Source organism: Medicago truncatula, chromosome 7, assembly GCF_003473485.1.
Source record: "Medicago truncatula cultivar Jemalong A17 chromosome 7, MtrunA17r5.0-ANR, whole genome shotgun sequence".
NCBI lineage: Eukaryota > Viridiplantae > Streptophyta > Magnoliopsida > Fabales > Fabaceae > Medicago > Medicago truncatula.
Genome location: NC_053048.1, coordinates 24,578,141 through 24,599,239, shown reverse-complemented (window position 1 = coordinate 24,599,239; position 21,099 = coordinate 24,578,141). Strand labels below are relative to the sequence as shown.

The window sequence follows — 21,099 nt, the reverse complement described above, 5'->3', positions numbered from 1 at the left end:
CTTTTTACATGCAAAACACCATAAAAATACCAAAAATGTATCAAGAAACACCTAGGATTTTTAGGAATTTTTGTAAAAAATATGTGAGCAAGAAACAGGTTCAGATAGCAAAGAGTAGGGGTACAGATAGCAAGAAAAAGGTAAAAACGTAAAAGGAACCTTAAGCCCAACCCAAAACCCAATACAGACTGGGCCTGGATCATCCAAAGGCCTCAGAGGCGTTAGATTGATCCAGACCTAGATCTGACGGTTCAAAACAAGCAGCGCATGGTAACACAGATCAAGCACATGGAAACAAAGCATCACAGCCATTCAAACAACAAAACCCTAGATCCTACGGTCCAGGATGAAAACAAAATGAACCGGACCGGTCCAGGCGTCTATATAAGCATATGGACACCGGTCCAATTCATTTCTTTCATCTCTCTCTCTCTCTAAACTTCTCTCTTCTCTCAGACTTCTCTCTTCTCTCAGACTTCTCTCTAAAACTCACCGCCGGTGAGGATGAAGCAACGGCGGAGACCTTGAAGGTCCGCCGGAAACTTCATCTTCTCCGGCGAGATTATGCACTTTCCGGTGACTAAAAAACCAGAATTCAAAATCTCTTGCATCAAACGAAACCTCTCTTCACTCCAAACATAATTTCAACGCTGATTTTCACAAATAACACCTGAATCAACGTAGATCTGAGGTTCTTGCTTCGATTTTAAAAATTAGGGTTTCACATTTTTTGAAAGAGAAACCTCTAGTTCTTCACAGATCTACGTTTATTCGTCTCTGGTTGGCATTTTTTGAGAGAAAAATAAGGGAAGCGAGGCTTTGAACGACGTAGATCCTTAGAATTTTGGTTTTTTGATTACGTTTTTTAGGTTTTCAATCTTTTTTGAACCAAAACGTTTCCCTTTTCAAGGATCTACATCGCCTTGGCTTCGTTGTTGCTTTTGAGAAAGAAAAATTGGAGTTTAAGTGTTTACCTGAATTTTAATGGAGATTTTGTTGAATTTCTTCGGAAACACTTGATTCTTCGCTTTCTGTGTTGTTGATTTCGTTACTGGACCGGAAATAAACCGGTGATTTCACTGGTTCTGTTTCTTCATCTTCTTCGCCGGTTTCAACCTTGCTTCTTTTCCTCTTCTTCTCGCTGAATCCTTCGTGATCGGTGCTGGAGTTTGCCAATGGCGAATTCTCACCTTGAATTGCGAAGGAAACCGATTCGATGATGAAGATTCAATGGCGAATCTCTGAGAATTGCGAAAGATTCACTGAATTTTGTGTTGAATTGTGATTCTGGAAAAATCTAGGGTTTTTGTGTTCTTGGTGATTTCTGAGTTTTTGATCCTAACAGAAAGGAGAGAGAAATCCTTCTTTTGTTTGTGATGTGGCGTGTGGTTAATGGATCTGTGTGGCACTGTGTTGCTTTTATAGCTGACATGTGTACTTGAGACCCAATGAGAAAGGGACACCTGTCCTTAGACTGTGCTTGGCTCTGCCTTGGACTTTTGGCTTCTGGACCTTTCTGCAAAAACAAAAACTTAAGGACTAAACTGCAATTAACCAAAAAGGACTGAAATGTAAAAATAAAAAATAAAATAAAAAAAAAGTTCTGGACTGAAAAGCAATTTTGGACTTCTTTGAGGACCAAAATGCAAAATAAAAAATAAAATTGGAATAAAATTGGTAACCTGACAAAACGTAAAGTGAAACCTAAAATAAAATCAACAAAAGGACTAAAACGAACCAAAAACTGACATGAGGTATTTCAAAATACCTCCCTGTCAAAATTTTGACAGGAAAAGACCAAAATGCCCCTAGGGACTAAACTGACCCAAATTGACTCAGATGCGATTTTGAAATGATTTTTAACAAAGAATTAACGATGATTTGTACAGACAAGTTGAAGAGACTTAGAGACAAATACACGGACAAAAATGGGTTCCACTGCAGGAAATGACCAAAATACCCTTTTGTATGATTTTTGAAATAAAGTGCAAGAAAAGTAACGCGGCATTTCAGAGAGTTCTTAAATGACTTGTAATGTCAGAAAAGACAGAGGCAGTAAAATACGTTTAAAAAGAGAGTAAAGATTCAGAGTAAAATAACAGAGAATTGACAAATATTAGTGTTAAAAAAAAATTTGAACGAGTATTTTTAGGTCCAAAATCAGGGTATAACAATGTCGATTTACCTTCATAGGTTCCCTAAGAAAGAAAAAGTTGCTTATATCGAAGCTGGGGATAGTGAGCCAGAGTTCGATTGGGGTTTCGATTCCGTCGAGGATAGCGAAGTAAATCTCGCGAAATTAAAAGATGGGCCGCCTTACACTTGTAAATTGTTAAGGCCATCAAACGGAAAAAACGTAGAAGAGTCCAAAAATGATAAATATCCCCCAAAAACTTATACTTTTGATGTGTCTAAATGTGAAGAAATATTTGATCTTTTAGTTGCTGATGGCGTAATTTTAGTGCCAGATAATATGAAAATACCCCCTCTGGATCAGAGGAAGAAAAGAGGTTTTTGTAAATTTCATGGTTTTTTGGGCCATAACTTATCCCGTTGTACTCATTTCAGGGATTCTGTGCAGAAAGCTCTCGATGAAGGAAGGCTGAAATTTGGGGAAAAGGCTAAAGCAACAAGCAAGCCTGATGTAGAATCTTCCAAAAAGGCCGAATCCATGTACGCTGAAGTGGTGGGTATAAACATGGTGGACATAGCAACACCAAGTGATGGCATATTATCATCAAGAGAGGCTGTACCTGATGACATCGAAATGGTTACTGAAGGCCATGTCCAAAATGCTAGGCTGGTTACTGAGGACCAACTCCAAAAGAATGTTGAAAAGGCATATCCTAAAGCTGAAGAAGATCTAATTGATTTTCTAAATCGTTGCAAAATTTCAAACACCAACGCTATGCTGTGCCCAAGATGTAGCGCTATCTTCGATAAAGAGGCCGCTAAAGCCATAGAAGGTGCTCAGCCACAGGCAAAGTGGAAAGGGAAGAAGAAGGATAACCGCCCTAAATTTAATTTCAACAAAAGGGGTGTTCCATATAAAGACCATGCTGCTAGAAATTCTCAGAAAAAAAATTGGGGAGGAACTTTCAATCCACCTGCTAATTCTCCCACAGACACTTGGGTCTTTTCAGGAGGAAGAAAGTCTGGCTACTCTGCCCCTCCAACCAAATGGGTAAAAAGAAAAGTCCCCGCTCCTCGAGTTGAGGCGCCAAGATCGCCTACTAGGTATCCTTATAATAATAATTACAAGGGGCAGCAGTCTATGACGCGAACTCAATGGCGTAGGTATCAACGCCAGAAAAAAGCCACAGCCCTACAAGACATCACCAATATTGACAAAAGGGAGGGCAAGCAAAAAGTTGTGTTCGAGATGGTTAAGAAACCAGCAACAGAGCGAATTTCACCCCCATTGTCAATTCTGAAGAAAGATCGTTCCAAAGAAGATGAGGAGATGACTTCAAATTTCACGGAATCTGACCCAAGTCAGAAGCGGCCGTAGTGATGAATTGTAAAAAAGGTTCCATTCCATTTGTTTATTTGGGTCTGCCTATTGGAGAAGATGCTCGGAAGATTGGTTTATAGAAACCTGTTATTGATCGCATTGTTGCTCGCTTATTGTTGTGGCATAACAAGTTCCTTTCTTTCGGTGGTCGTATGATTCTTCTGAAGTCTGCCCTGTCTTCCATTCTGGTTTACTTTATTTCCTTTTTCAAAGCCTCCGCATGTATAATTTCCACTATTGGATCTATTTAAAAAAAGAAATGGGATGGGGCTAAGGATTTTATGAAGATTGCTTGGGTAAATTGGGAGTCCATTTGCTTACCGAAGGAGGGTTGGTGGTTAGGAGGCTGGGAGTTTTTAATTTATCTTTGTTGGGAAAGTGGTGTTCGAGGATGTCGGTCGATAAGGAGGGCCTTGGTACCATGTTTTAAAAGCTAGGTGGGGTGGGGGGGCGCTTACAAGAGGATGCAGACATTGCTCGTATTGGTGGAGGACCGTGTGTAATGTTCGTGGGGGAGTAGGAGTAGGAGTGAGGTGTTGGTTTGATGCTAACATTCGAAGGGTGGTAGGCGATGGTCGACATACCTTGTTCTGGCATGATAACTGGGTGGGGGAAATTCCGTCGAGGAATAAATTTCCTCGACTATTTGATCTACCCGTGAACCAAGAGTCTTCGGTGGATGAGTTGTCGAGGTTAGGGTGGATGACCGGTGGTGGGGGTGGGTGTGGGCATCGTCTGTTGGCGTGGGAGGAGGAGAGTGTGAGGGAGTGTTTTGTTTTATTGCATAACGATGTTTTGCAGGACCATACTCATGATACTTGGAAATGGTTGCTCGATCCTATTCACGGTTACTCGGTGCGAGGTGTCTACCGCTTTTTTACGGCAACAGATGTACCTGTGGTTAGGAATCTCACTACTGATGTTTGGAATAATATTGATCCTTCAAAGGTGTCATTGTTCACGTGGCGTCTCCTTCGCAACTGATTACCGACAAAAGACAATCTGGTTCGAATGCTCATTATTCCAACACATTATTGCATAGCTGACTGTAGGACTTCAGAAACGACACATTATCTAGTTCTAGGGTGTGCGACATCTTATAGTGTTCGACATCACGTTTGGATTTGGCTTGGTATCAATTTCGTTCCATCTAATATTCTTAGTCATCACTTTGTTCAGTTTTCGTATATGGCGGGTATGCCGTGATCTTCACATATTTTCTTTAAGGTTATATGGCTTGCCTGTGTTTGGATTTTGTGGAAGTAGCGTAATAACAATATTTTTAAAAATATGGTTTTAGACCGATCAACTCTCATCGAGAAGGTCAAGGTCAATTCCTTTTTGTGGTTGAAATCAAAATAGGTGATGTTTATATATACTTTCCATGAATGGTGGAAACACCCTTTTTGTGTATGGGTGTCCACTTGGAATTATTTTTGTTTTTGTTGCTTGATGGTGCCTTTGCTTTTTCGGCATCAGTGACTTTGTAAATTGGTTCGGTGCTGTCATCTCTGCACTCCTTGTTCGGGATGATTTTCCTTGTTATTAATGCATTTCAATTTGGCTTGTTCAAAAAAAAAAAAAAAACTACACTTTAAAAGTATGATATTTTCTTATAAATAGAACCAATTTTTTTTAATTTTTTTTTATAATAAAGATCTAAGGGAATTAATAAGTAAAATCAAAACGTATTACTGTACCAGATCAATCTTTCTAGGCTTTTATATATGTTTTGTCTCTGCAAATATGGATCATTTATAAATTGGTTTATGAATTCCACATTTGTCTGAAAGCCTCGAGTTTATTTTGGTTTGTTCACATGTAATTTTGTGGAGTCAGCAAATGATTCAACCAATAAATAGTGTCACCTAAGCAGATTAGTGACGTGATAATGATTAATTGGGGAAGGAGACAAAATTTTAAATAATTAAATTTTATAGTAGTAAAAAACAAGAATTAGCAAATTCATGAACTAATTTTTAGATGACCCTTATTTACAGATACTAAACTCATAGAGAAAGCCATCTTTCTATGGGTTTGGTAGTGCACATCTCAAAACTGAGGGAATTCATAATCGTAGTAGAACATTTGGTGTAAATATCATAATTTCAAGGGATATGCAACTACATTCTCTTAGCTGTAGTATGTGGCTCTGCCACTGCCACCAAGCAATATACGATGCCACTAAATCCACCAATATTAACAGTAGACAAAATAAAATAAGTGGTTGCTATATGGGAAATCTTGCATGCATGTGCTCCTCGTGTTGCTTATTTAATCGTACCATACAAAAGTGGGGTAGTGATCATTAAATTTACTCCATGCCTGTTTCAAAGTTATTAGTACACACCAAAAGTGGGGTAGTGAATTAAATTTTCTTGTCATTTAGACAGAAAAGTGGGTCTCTTACTCACTTATATTATTTCTCTAGACTAATGTTGGTATACCGGCTGTGTGGGAATAATTTCTAACTTCATCTGCATAATTATTGACAACTTTTTTTTTTTTTTAAATAGACGAAATGAAAAAGTCATTATAAATTCAAGCACATATGTGGAGGTACCGGAGTTCGAATCTAGATCAGAGCATCTGACCTAACTATTTTGACATTTTTATCAGTTGAGCTAGAACTTGTGGATACAACTTAATTTAATCTTTGATAAAAAATAATATCTAATATAATCCTTAGTATTTTTTTATCTTGAAATAGATTAATCTTTTTGTTTTATTATAATAAGTAGAGAATTTGAATTTTTTTTTATTAATTCTCTTGTTCTCGAATAGAATCTTGATAACCTCTAAATAATTTGTCTTTATTAATCACTTGAATTCAATATCATATCTTTATTTAAATTAATTTGTCTCTGAAAAAAAACTCTAAGAATAATCCACAACAATAGAAGAAATAAACCACAACAATAAGTAGAACGTAATTATTTTTTTTATTTTTTTTTGGTCAAAAGTAGAACGTTATTATTCACTATAAAAAAAATATATTTTTCTATTTCTATATACAATTAATTGCAACAAAATTGCAGGTAGATTAACATGCTGTCTTTCAGCTACTTAAAATAAAAAGTTACCACTAAAACATTAAAAAATTTATTGTTTTACTGTACCCGACACTACTTTGACAATGACACTAGTAACATAAAAATAAGAAGCTTTTTGGCTAACCCAACCACCTTTCAAAAAAAGGTGCTAACCTTCTTTCAAAAAATTATGTGGTCGCTAGCATGTGCTCCTTTTTCAATTAATTTCTCACAACTTAATTTAATCTTTGTTAAAAAACAAAAAAATAAATATTAGTTAGAAGGTCTATATATATATATAGCAATATATGTATTTACTGAAGAAATCTCAAACAATACAGTTGTCATTTTTCTATCAACTTCCAAAGTTTTCTTAGATGGAGAAAATGGAGATTCTGTCATCTTTGAGAATTACTAAAACTGTTCTTGCAATCTTGTCACTTGTTTTGCTTTCCAACATTCGGGTCCAGGCACAAGGTATGAGCATTTTACTTCTTTTATTTTTAGATAATCATCTTCTTCAATAAATGAAGTTCTCACTTTTTTTAATCAAGTAAACATGGTTTCCTATTTTATATTTATACCGTTTTTAATCAAGTAAAAAATGATAGTTAATTTTGTAAGAGGAAACAATGTTTTATGAATATAGTCAAATGATTTCTAATTTTAAACAAATTATTTTTTTATAACTTACGACAAATAGAGTAATGGAAAGTGTATTATAATGTTAATATTGCAGGAATACTTCTACTTCCCTCGGAGAAACAATCTCAACGTGACTTATCTACTTCAAAGGTAGTTATTGGCTATATCCATGGTTTTAGCCATAGGCACAATGATATTGAGTCGTAGTAACTTCATTACATATTATTTAACATGTTTGCTTAATTGATACTCCTGGTCTCAAACATAACAGGAAAAAAAATTAAATAAGATTGATGTATTTAGTTCAAATTTTTAACTAAATACATCAACTTTATTTGACTTTTTTTCTTCTTATATTTGAGACAAGAGTAATATAGATCGGAGAAGGAGCTACCACTAATGCACATGACTCTATATTGAAATTTGTAAACTCATCAAGCTTTCCAAATCGGGAAACATTTCCACGTGGCTTTTTTTTTGGTGCTGGAACATCAGCTCCTCAGGTACATGCTAAAAATTCGCAGGCCTTTGATAAGTTTTGAGATTGTAGAACGAAGGCACAATTACTGATAAGTTTTTGTGACTTTAGATTGAAGGTGGATCTCATGAAGGAGGAAGAGGGCTTGGTATATTAGACGGTATAATCTATACCTGTATATATAAAGTGGATACATAGTTTTATGCCGCTTTTTCTTCCTCTTTTTACCATTCAATTATACTATTTTATCTTTTTATGATGTTCTTTGTATTATTAATTAAAAAAATTAGTCAAATCTAATTGAAAGAACAATCATAATTGAACACTATTATAGGAATTTATTCTTATCCTATTCGTTAAAATTTATTATATTGCGTAATAGAAAAAATTGATAAACGTCCCATGAGTTTAGCTTATTTGATAAGGAACAATGCACACAATATGTGTAGGGGTCCGGGCTCAAACCCCGAACAACTCACTTATTCATCTTTAAGGTGAATTTCTCTATAACCACTAGACTACTTGATAAAATAAAAATAAAAAAAATTTGATAAACGGGCAATTAGTTATGTCTTTCTACCGGTTAAACATAAAAAGGTACTAAAGCTATACTTAAATAAAAAAATGAACTAGCAAAATAAAAATTAAAATATATGATCAATTTATTATATTATTTTTTGACAAATGCTTAAATTATTATTTGATCTCCAATTTTAGTGGTTAATTAAAAAAATAATTTATTCATCTGGGAATATTTAGTAGTTTTTTTTGGCTAAATTACACCATAGGTCCTTTAAATTATTTAAATGTAATAAATTGGTCCTTTTAAGTTTTTTCGTACTACTTAGGTTCTTTAAGTTAATTAATTGTAATAAGTTGGTGCTTTAATTTTTTTTCGTACGAATTAGATCCTTTAAGTTATTTAACCATAACAATTTGGCGAATTTCAGATCTTAAAAATGTAAGTTATTCAAGGTTTAAAAGTTACAATTAAAAAATTTAAAGGATCTAAGTGTTACGAAGAATACTTAAAGGATTAATTTGTGACAATTAAATAACTTAAAGGACGTAAGTGACTCGATATAAACTTAAATGGCCATGGTGTTATAATTAGATAAATTTAACCTAGTTTTTTTAGGGGTTGAAATAAATAGTAGTTGTGAATGAGAAAAGAGCAGTGGACACCCATCCACATTTCTTTTCTCCCTTGATTTCTCCTATCTCCTTTTTTTTTTTTTGTCATAGAGGGTGAGGATGTGGAATCCATCCAAACCGAAGATCAAGGGGATGGGGTATCTAAATTTCACGACCTTAAAGAATATGTAGTATATAATCTTTTAGTTTTTTTTTTTTGTCAAAAAAAAATCTTTAGTTTTTAAAAGCAACATTACCTTGTAGTTCTCGTGACTTTTTGTTTCAATCGTAGTAATTTATTTTGTTTTCTTCTTAACAAGCAGTTGTTTATTCCGGTGATAATAAATATGTTACAAAGATTGAACATTACCAGAGATATAAGGTGAGTTCATTTTCTATGGATTTTTTGGTTTTTTTTTTTTACTACAATTACATATATAGATTTTGTTATTGATAAATATTATTATAAGTTTTTTTAGGGCAAATAATAGTATAGTTCTTCCTCATAAAAATATATTATAATTCTTATTTTGATAAGAATATGGCCATCAAAATCTCTCCTTAATCTCGATTCTAATCGTCAAGTTTTTTGATGACTGCTCAAAATCTTTTAGTCTCTATGGCTTGAAGGTATGTTTTTTTAATGGAAAAAATAACAAAGAAGACATAAAAGAAGCACAAAAACCTCCAGAGAACCAACTGAGCACAAAGGTCTATAACCAAATTACCCATTGTGGATCACTATAAATCTTATGCTCTGAATGAAAAAATGAGATTGTTAAAAGAGGGAATTATGGTGTGTTTGGATGATGGTTTAAGAGGGGAAGTGAGGGGAGGACGCGTTTTTTTTTTTAAATTACAGATAATATAACTTTTTAGAAAAATTAAGTGTGATTGAAGTATTATATGATCATTTATCATGTTACTATTTCAAGTTTTGGAAAATGTGTGCAATCAGAAGAATTTGGGAGGACTCAACATGAAAAATTTGGATTTGTTAAACACAGTTTTATTAGCAAAGTGGAAACGGAGATCTTTGGTTGATACAAATACTCTTTGACTCATAATCATATATGGAAAAATCCTTCTGGTGGAGAGACCTATCAGACTCTTTTAACTTAGGTTGCTCTGATTTGTTTAGCAAAGGCGTAGTTCGCAAAATTTAAAGCGGTGACTTACCACTTTTGTGTTGTCAATGGTGGGTGAGGTATCCAAGCTAGAAGGAGTTGTTCCCTCTTTTATTTAGTTTGGCACATTGTTGTGAATTCGGACTCAAAACTCACACCAATACAAACTATGATGTGTGGAGTAAAGGAAAGTAGTAATCAATATCAAAGTGAACACAAGCAATAATCAAGAATAACAACACCTAGATCTAATCTAGGAATCAAAGTGAAAAGCACAAAACCACAAGCAAAAGATAAAGGGAGAGAAAATAGAGGAACAAACACACCAAAGATTGTTGACCCAGGTCGGTCAAACTTGACCTAGTCTGGGGGAGAGATTGATTCCTCCAATCCACTATCAATGAGTTCTTACAAAGAGATACAAATGGGTTACAAGAAATTAGCTTGAACAAGTTCACAAAGAACAACCCTAATTTCTACACATTTTTCCAATCTCACCAATGAACAAAACACTCAATGATTTTCACTCACCCAAGTTGTTTACAATGTTTCCCAACCCATGAGAACTCTAATCAAAGACCCTCAACCCTAAAGTTACCTCCTTTGATTTCCCAAGTTTCTCTCTATTCAAGCTCTTCTTCAAAATCTGCAAAGAACACTTATATATCAGTCTTTAGCTGTCAAAATCGTGTCACGTTTTCTCAAATCGTGACACGTTTGGTGCGTACGACCCAAGGTACGACCAACATTATCCTGAAAACTTGCCCAACAAGCCGAAAATCGTATCACGTTTTTCCAAAATCGTGCACGATTGGACACCCTGCAAAACCATACTCACTACCTAGAAAATCATGACACGTTTGCCAATTCGTGTCACCATTGTGATTTTCCCCAAATCACAATTTGAAGGCATAATTCAAATGTTAAATCAAGCTCATAGGTCTTATACAAAAAAACAACTAAAATTTTCTTCCGTAGTTCCACTACCGCACCCATTATCCTAGAATCATTTCAAAGGAAAGTAGAATATACAAGATTCTACCAAAATAAGATTTTGCGAATACTTACAACCGTTGAGGAAAAATATAATCACAAAATCGTAGGATTTTAGGATTAACATCGATATTTTAACTATCATGAATAAATTATCAGATGGGGATGACTGGCGTACACCATTACAACATTGTCGATCATTTCATTGGATACGAAGGTCATCTTAGAGAAAAACGATGGCAAAAGCTTTAACGAGGCGATTTCAAAGGCAAAGCCCTTATCATGGGGCTTGTTCATTGCTAGATGATGAATATCCATTTCCAATAGGTGACATAGTAATGTTTTTGGTAGAAAATATTAATTTATTGATGCCATGGTAGTGTTTTTGGTAACATTTATCAATCTTGCATTCTCTTGTTGATAGTTTCTTTTGTTGTAATGGGGATAGAGTACTTAGGCATGGCAATGGAGCGGGGTGGGGACGGGTTTTACCTTCCCTGTTCCCATACCCGATTCTCATATACTTACTCGTTATCCTATCCATATCTAACGGGGATGAGAAATTGAATCTCATCCCCGTCCCCGACGGGTTCGGGTATCCCCGCCCCATCCCCGTCCCCGCATTGAATAATTTTTTTAATAAGAAATATAAGTTTTTTTGCATCCTCAAGAGCAACGTTGTAATATATTATCCAACAATAAGCTCACTTTCACATTTGTTAGACAAAATTATTTAGTTGATTCTTTAAATATCAATGGTAGTTTTTATTAACATGACAATTATCAAACAAAATAACATAACATATCAACATAAAGTAGTTTTTTACATTTGGGACGGGTTTGGGTATGCGTTCGGGGTGGGTACCTATATACCCGTTACCCGTCCCATACCCGTGTTTCGAGATCGGGAAAAACCCATACTCATACACAAACCCAGTCAAAACGGGGAAAACCCGTCAAATTGGATTTGGTTCGGGCGAGTAACCACGGATATGAATTTTGTTGTCATGCACCCTCCCTTAAATAAATTGTTTGCTTACAGAAATAGTAATAATGAGACTCAAAATATTTTGTGTAATTTTTTGAATGTATTTTATATGTTTTAATTTGAATGGTCATGTAGGAGGACGTGCAACGATTGAAGCATCTTGGAGTAAATTCTTACAGGTTCTCCATATCTTGGAACAGAGTAATACCAGGTAAAAAATTTCAACTAGCATACTCTTATATAATATCTACTTATAGTATCCAAAGAGTAACTTTTTTTTTTTTTTTTTTTTTGAAGAAAGTATCCAAAGAGTAACTTATTAATTAAGGGAATGCTAGAGTACATTCATTAGTTTTTGTGGACGGAAATATCAGTATACTGGTTTTTAGTGATAACTAGATAATGCTTTATTTCTAAAAATTAGTAGGTTTATGGTAGTTATAGAATAACAAGCATTTCCCTAATGAAGAGAAAATAAATTATAAATAATATTTTTCTTTGCATAAAATGGTTGATGGTAGTGTTTATTGCTAAGATTCTTGAACTTTATTTTCTTTAATCTACTATTATGTCTTGGAACAAAAGTCTTAGTATATATGATTGACTATTAGTTTCTTTTTCTTTCTTAGAGTAGCAAGTCATGTGACCAAATTTGTTGTACAACTACTACATTTTCATAGTAGTGTGGGATGTCATATTTTATTTTCGGATATCATTTTCTTTTCTATTTAGGGCTAGTTCTATAGCTCAGGGAAAATACTTGAGAAACCAAGTGGAATTTAAAAATATGTTTAGGGAATAAAATTATAATTTAACATTTTTAATGTATAGAATTTTACATATCGTATATAATTATATGGATATTCAAAGAAAATATAAAGAGTTGTACCAAATCGTCACTCTAATTACATCTCACTATGTTGACCTCTTCAAAAATTTTTAAAAAAAACTCTCACTGTGTTGATGTTTGTTTTATCAAATGATATGACGTAGAACATGCAACAATTTATATTTTCGATAAATATTCGTTAAACTATATTTCACGTGGACAAGCAATGATAATACTATATCCTTTCTTGCAATATATAATAATATACTTATCTTTATATTTATATTCAACAACCACTTGTATAGATGGAACCTTAAAAGGAGGTGTAAATAAAGAAGGTATCGAGTTCTACAACAATTTGATCAACGAGTTACTCAACAATGGTATGAATAGAAAAATCTAATATTTATTGCAATAATTAGATTCGACAAGAAGTGTGTTTAAAATACATGCAACAATTTTTATTTTCTTGATTTACATGATCCTTTAAATGTGCAGATATTGAACCTTTTGTGACTATCCTGCACTTTGACTATCCATTAGCTCTTCAACAAAATATTGGCGGCTTCTTAAATCGCTCCATTGTGTAAATTTACTTGAATATAATTTCATCAAAATATTTATTTTCCATAAATTGATTCAACCTTAAATTAATCTCACAAACATTATTGAATTTCTTCATGCATGCTTATATTGTTTATGTTAAAATCAAATTTTAGGAAACATTTCAAGGATTATAGTGAGCTCCTATTCAAAACATATGGTGATCGAGTGAAATATTGGACCACAATGAATGAGCCGGAACTTCAAGCTATGTATAATTACATGGACAATCTAGGTCATTTGTCTACGGAGGACTGTGCAACTACTAAAGTTTGTACAGAAGTATATACTGTACTTCATAACTTACTCATATCCCATGCTACGATTTCAAAATTATACAAGTCCAAATTCCAAGTAAGACATATTTTGTACAGGAGTATATAGTATCAAAATTATCTCTCTCTATATATATATATATATATGGGTTCGCTAGAACACACCAATTAGTTTTTATGTGGGAGTGTTTTAGCAAAGCTACACCATTTAACCACTTTTTAGTTATTCACTTACTAAAATACTCCTTCTAAAAACTAAGTGGGTGTATCCTAGCAAATGCCTATAGGATTTGCTAGAACACACCCACTTGCTTTTGTCAGAAGGTGTGTTATAGCAACATACACCTTAAGGTGTATTTATTAACTTTTTAATTATAATTTGGTAAAACACTCCCACATAGAAATTAGTAGGTGTGTTCTAGCAAATCCCATATATATATATATATATATATATATATATATATATATATATATTAAAGATTGAGATTCACAACAACATGACTAAAGGGAGTATAATCTCCAATTAACGTAATAGTAATAATAATTTTGACACTAATTTTAATAATTATCAACATTAATCAAAATAGTTTATGAAATAAGTTGAATTTTAGAGAAAAATATAAAATATTGTCATTTTCTGTTAAATATTTGACATAGACAGTTCAAGAGGGAGAAATTGGAATTGCTATTTCAGCAAAATCATTTGTTCCCTATAGTTCCAAGCCTCAGGATGTGGATGCTGCTCAAAGATTAATAGAGTTTCAATTTGGATGGTTAGTACGTTTTAGTTACACCATAAACCACTCATATTTTGTGTTTTATTAGTCGTTCAATTATTCTCTTCTTGATTTTTATATATTTTTTCCATGGTTAATAAATTTGCATATCAAATTTTTGTTTTGTGGCGTTTGACTTCGTCTTTCAGGGTTTTAGAGCCATTGTTCAAAGGGGATTATCCAAAAATAATGAGAAAGTTAGTGGGGAAAAGACTACCCGAATTCACTAAAAATGAGAAAGAAATGTTGAAAGGAAGTACAGACTTTATTGGGATCAATTATTATTTTTCTCTCTTTGTTAGACATGAACCAAATAGAACCAAGATTCCTGCTAGTGACAATTTTGATGCCTTGGCTGTTACAGAAGGTAAATTTATAATCAAATTAATTCCATTCTATTTCTAAAATAATTGGTATACAATGGCATCGATATGAAAAAGTACCATTGGAGTTGACACCATAAACTTTATGAATTAAATTCTACATATTAAATACTCCCCCGTCTCTTAATGTATACATCCATTGTCTTTTTCACATTTCTTAAGAAAAGTTGTGAGTGTAATTAGTGTGTCTGTTTTATGTGTTAATATTACTAAATTTTCCTTTGTTTGAATGTGTATAAAATTTGACTTTTCATATTTCAAGATAAGTTAGTAGTATTAATTAGACGTATGTTTAGGAAAAAATAATAAATGCATCTAGTAATTTAAAAAGGGTTTACATTTAGGGACAAAAATAAAGTCAAATGCGTGCTTACATATAGGGACGGAGGGAGTATGTAAGAGAATTACAAGGAATTAAAATAACTGATGTTGACTAATGCATGGTTATTCTTTCATTGTTGCAGTTTTGAATGTGGAAGGAAACACTCTTGGTTACTATGTGAGTAAATAATGATACAAATTATAAAGAATGATATTTTTTAGGGGGATAACTTAATTATATTTTTTATAGGAAATAACTTTTGTTTACTTTTAATATTTTGTAGGACCAATATGGTTGTAGCTATGTCTACCCCGAAGGATTATATAATTTCTTGCTCTACATAAATAAAAAGTATAAAAATCCAAGAATCTACATCACTGAAAATGGTTGGTTTTCATTTGATCACATTTATATCGAGTAAATAGTCAATTTTTCCTCTGAAATTATAAGTTTCATCAATTACCCCCTGAAATTAACAAAACTTCAATTACCTCCTTGAAATTTCACAACGTTAGTCAATTTACCCTCTCCGTCAAATTTTTCTGTTAGTGAACATGACGTTTTGCAAATACCCCCCTGAAGTTTTGCACTTATGTGCAAAATGCCCCCAAACTTAAAAATTTATATTATTTTTTTCTTAAAAACAAACAATTAATAGTTAAATATTAAAGCTAACTATTAATTTTGGAGTTTGGAAAAACTACATACATATATACATCAAAATAGGGAAAAATGTGTATTTTTAAAGTGACAATAATGATTATTTCTAATAGACAAATTATTATTTTTAGAGGTTTATAAACAAATTAATAATCAGATTTAAATTTATATTTTCTCCTTCGCCATCTTAGACCCCGTTTGGTAACAAACTGTACACTAATATATATATATATATATATGATAAGTTTATTTACATCTCTAATGTTGATTTTGTATTATATGAATATTGATATTTTCTTAAGGACAAATATTGATTATAATATATATATATATATATATATATATATATATATATATATAATTATAATTAATATATTATAATATTTAATTTCATCAAAAAAAATCTTGATAATTGTTGTTCAATTCTTTGATTTTTTGTTAAATTAAAAATATTTAAAATTTCGATAATTCCCTATATATTGTCACATCCAAACACTTCAATTTATGTAAGTACTTTTTAGTGTACATATCCAAACATAAATAGCTTATGATGTAAGCTCTAATGTGATAAGCCCTAATGCTATAAGCATCTATATAAGCTGTTTATCCAAACGGGGCCTTCGTCTTTTAACTCCTCTAACTCCTTCAACAATTTGCTCAAACCATTTAAACTACACAACCCCCAATATTAATCCACAAATCATCCCATTATTGTCACTTTAAAAAATACATATTTTTTCCCATTTTGGAGTCTATTTTGATGTATATATGCATGTAGTTTTCCCAAATTCCAAAATTAATAGTTAGTTTTAATATTTAACTATTAATTGTTTGTTTTTAAGAAAAAATAATATAAATTTTTAAGTTTGGGGGACATATCGCACATAAGTGCAAAACTTCAGGGGGGTATTTCCAAAACATCATGTTCACTAACAGAAAAATTTGACGGAGGGGTAAATTGACTAACGTTGTGAAATTTCAGGGGGGTAATTGAAGTTTTGTGAATTTCAGATGGGTGATTGATGAAACTTACAATTTCAGGAGGGAAATTGACTATTTACTCCATTTACATCATTATAACTAAACTATCTATAATTTATGCCATAAAAAGTGATCATTACTTCTTTTTTTTTTGTGTGACATCCTCTCTTAATAGGAATTCCTTCTTTCAATATCCCAAATCCATTGAAAGACGAACATCGAACTGCTTACATCGCCGCACATATAAATGCTACCAAAGCAGCAATTAAGTAAGTTATTTTTTCCACATCTTTAGAATTTGAAAAGTTAATATCTAATTTTTATTTTCTAAGGTATATTTATTATGTAGTGTGTCTCTTGCAAAGATGTATAATATATTATTTATCAACTAATGTAGAGAATAAAAAAATTCAAAAATTATTAACTAGATTTTATCGATTATTTAAAATGAATACATTCGAGTGCATTTTAACCATCAGTAAATATATCCAAGTGGTACGTAAACTCAAATCAGAGGGGAGAATTCATCTTGTGTGTCCCATAAATTCTTTGGCAAAGAATATTCATTGCTTAACGGCGGTGGAAACTTGATACATATAACATGGTAACTGGTAAAAAAATGAAATTATAACAAGTTAAATTAAAGTAGAGTTTAATGACTTCACACAAATAGTATAAAAATTTATATGCATTCATTTAATCATCTTTTATATATATATATATATATATATATATATATATATATATATATATATATAGTTTAGAATGTGATATAAGAAACTTTAGAGCATAAATTTCAATCTCTTCCTAATCATCATTGTTTTTACAATTGTTCACTTTGAAGGAGTTGCATCCTTTAAGATTTGTAATTTTTGTTCAAAATATATGTAATATCAAAAGGCGAAAAATAAAGAAACATTAGTATGATAGGAAGTTTCTCAAAAAAAAAAAAAAATTAGTACGATAGGAAGATTATTGTGAAATGACATGCTTTTATAACTCTGTTTCCACAAGAAACTGATCTTTAATGCAATTATGTTTTTACATTGATAGTGACGGCTTAAACGTTGGTGGATATTTTGCATGGGCAGCATTTGATACATATGATTTTGACGATGGATATTCTAAACATATGGGGCTTTATCATATCAATTTTGATGATAGTCTCAAACGTATACCGACAAAGACAGCTAAATGGTACAAAAAGTATTTGACACTTGATTCGGTACACTAAATGTTCTTATGTTGATTGGTCTCAACTTGAAGAAAAGGCAAGGGAGTCCCACTTTAAGTTAGATTATTTATACTGTAGTACTCTTATGTTATAAATAAAATGCGGTCTTCAGTCCAATGACCAACTAACATATTGCTTATTTCCTTTTCTGTTTGGACGTTTTTAGAGGTTTCACATTGATATGTTTAATTTATATTATTGAAGATATTTGTGAGAGAAAAGTGCTAAAAGTTATGATTTTCAAATATATAAATTGGTTCAATGGTCATTAGATTAATTTGTCATAGAAATGTTTCAAAGCTCTTATGAAAATTTTGTAAAATGCGACTTTAAGTTGTTCCATGAACTGTATGGTATTTAGATGCATTGATTTTCTTTGTTTAATGACTAGATGACTAGATGATAAAAAAATTGAATCTTTGAGAAAAAAAGTCATGAACTTATGTAGCTAAGACCATCTCCATTTAAATTATTCTCCATTTCTTCTATTTAAATAGATAAAGATATAAAAAATCTTGAAAATAATTAATGATGGTGTGACTCATTTAATGATAGGATCCACCACTAATTTGTTGGGACTATCTCTTTCATAATGACAATATTTATTTATTTATTTTTATAAATGGAGAGGATCTCAACTCATGCAGCTGATACGGGAGTTCAGCTTCACTCCATTTATCCCTATTTTTATAAACAAGCAACCCATTGTAATTAAGTTTTTGAGTAGCTACATGAATCAAATTCTCTCTATTTGAATCAGCTTTTGATTAGGTCATAGTTTTATGTTTTTGACAACTTTATCACATAATGCAGCCCTTTTACAAAAGTTAAGCTTTGAATAAGTAATAACTTTGTCTTTGTTGCTATAGACCCTTTAGTTTTACCAACAACATGAATGTTTGTCTACAAACTGAAAACATTACTTTAGATATTAGAGTAATATCAGATTTTGCAAAAGAATTTTACAAGGCATCATGCATGTTAGTTCAAAGAGTTTTACTTCTTATTGGTATTTGAAACTTTCAACAGTCCTCTTGCGGCAACATGTTTATGCAACATCAATGCTAATGTAACAATTTTGTAGTTGAACAAACATTGTTGCCAGATGAATTATCTTTTGATTATTTACTATATTTCATTATTTATATTGTTACAAAATTGAATTTTTCTCAAAATTATTTATATTTATTTTACTTTTTGGTGTCAAAGCAAGCAAATAAGTTCAATAAATTCGATTTTTAGGTCCGTTAAAACTAAAATGGAAGCATTGAAAAGATTTAAATGTCCCTTTTTTTATACCAAAGATTTAAATGTCCTTAAAAGTTATATTATGATTATTTTGATTGCAATAGTATATCTCTATTCAATTCTTATGTTTTTAACGGATCTACGAAGATATTGATAATCGATAAAGATGACAAAAATACTATTGTAAATTGTAACTTCAAATGTAATGTATAGGTATTTCGTGATTTAGTATAACTAAAGTTATCTGCAACTCATTCACAAAAAATATGAATGTTTGTCGAACTACATTTAAGGGTAACACCATTTTTTTCCCTATGACTTATTTAACATCAATTGAAATATATAATATACTTTATTGATGTCTATTATGGTTGATATGACCCGTGCGTTGTCAAAAGTCTAGTTAATGTAATCATTAATTATTGTAACTTTTTATATATTTTATAAATATACTTTTATAGAAAATTGTGAAAATTAAATACATTTACTAATATTAAAATGATAATCATTAAGTTAAGGGTCCTACTAACTGGTGCTCCAGGGCACTGGTTAAGCATACCATAAAATGAAATTATTACTATAAAAAAAAACTGTTTTTGACTTTATTATAAATTAATTACACAATTTCAATACATTAACTACTATATAATTTCCTCTTTCATATACTTAACAAATGTCCCGGAGCATCGGTTAGCATTTTCCTTAAGTTAAATATAAAAAAATCTAACTCCAAAGGCTTGTTCTAGTGGTAAAAAGACAGGTCTTGAATCCGAGAGAACCCGGGTTCGAGCCACGCTAGTGCCTTTAGAGGGAGGTAAATGTAATTACCTTTGTAGGTGCTCTTTGAGGTCGAAGATCTTCCCTGCCTTGGACTGGGGCACCATCCCCTCACCCTAAAAAATTTTCATAAAAAAAAAAATATAAAAAAATCTTCTAAACAATAACTAAACTTTAAAATTGTGACATTATAAATAGAACCAATTTTTTTTAGTTTTTTTTTATAATAAATATCTGAGGGAGTATTAATAAGTAAAATCAAAACGTGTTACTGGACACATCTCAAAACTGAGGGAATTCATAATCATCTTTCTATGGGTTTGGTAGTGCACATCTCAAAACTGAGGGAATTCATAATCGTAGTAGAACATTTGGTGTAAATATCATAATTTCAAGGGATATGCAACTACATTCTCTTAGCTGTAGTATGTGGCTCTGCCACTGCCACCAAGCAATATACGATGCCACTAAATCCACCAATATTAACAGTAGACAAAATAAAATAAGTGGTTGCTATATGGGAATCTTGCATGCATGTGCTCCTCGTGTTGCTTATTTCACGTACCATACAAAAGTGGGGTAGTGATCATTAAATTTTCTCCTCATTTAGATAGAAAAGTGGGTCTCTTACATTACTTTCTACTCTAGAGTAGATATTGGTATACTGGCTGCTGTTTGGGAATTATATCGTTAGTACTTCCTCAGTCCCTATATATAAACACATCCTTTATTTCTAATAAATGAGTGTTTAAATTTAGGACGGAGGGAATACTTTTTTTATCTTGAAATAGATTAATCTTTTTGTTTTATTATAATAAGTAAAGAGTTGGGTTTTTTGTTAATTCATAGAATTTTGATAACCTCTAAACAATTTGTCTTTACTAATCACTTGAATAGTTGAATTCAATTTCATATCTTTATTCAAATTAATTTGTCTCTGAAAAAAAACTCTAAGAATAATCCACAACAATAAAAGAAATAAACCACAACAATAAGTAGTACGTTATTATTTTATTTTATTTTTTTTTGGTCAAAAGTAGAATGTTATTATTCACTATAAATTTTTTTTTTCTTTCTATTTCTATATAGAATTAATTGCA

At 31.8% G+C, this 21,099-nt stretch overlaps 1 protein-coding gene across 1 annotated transcript; it reads left to right on the top strand.

The window, feature by feature from the left end:
* Nucleotides 1-6,854: 6,854 nt before the first annotated feature.
* On the top strand, nucleotides 6,855-18,242 carry LOC11427530 (beta-glucosidase 12). The gene is made up of 15 exons (XM_003622700.4): nucleotides 6,855-7,023; nucleotides 7,286-7,341; nucleotides 7,569-7,694; nucleotides 7,781-7,829; nucleotides 9,127-9,185; nucleotides 12,047-12,122; nucleotides 13,046-13,123; nucleotides 13,239-13,326; nucleotides 13,460-13,697; nucleotides 14,276-14,391; nucleotides 14,544-14,761; nucleotides 15,242-15,276; nucleotides 15,383-15,485; nucleotides 16,916-17,009; nucleotides 17,794-18,242. Exons 1-15 carry the CDS (start codon nucleotides 6,924-6,926, stop codon nucleotides 17,972-17,974), a joined length of 1,617 nt encoding a protein of 538 aa, XP_003622748.2. The 5' UTR covers nucleotides 6,855-6,923; the 3' UTR covers nucleotides 17,975-18,242.
* Nucleotides 18,243-21,099: the final 2,857 nt, after the last annotated feature.

Bases quoted from the DNA above. Each gene is read 5' to 3' on its own strand.
- LOC11427530 (XM_003622700.4), top strand. From the start codon at position 6,924: ATGGAGAAAATGGAGATTCTGTCATCTTTGAGAATTACTAAAACTGTT. The intron at 7,830-9,126 runs GTATAATCTATA...CTTAACAAGCAG, and splicing joins AGGGCTTGGTATATTAGACG to TTGTTTATTCCGGTGATAAT. The intron at 14,392-14,543 runs GTTAGTACGTTT...TTCGTCTTTCAG, and splicing joins ATAGAGTTTCAATTTGGATG to GGTTTTAGAGCCATTGTTCA.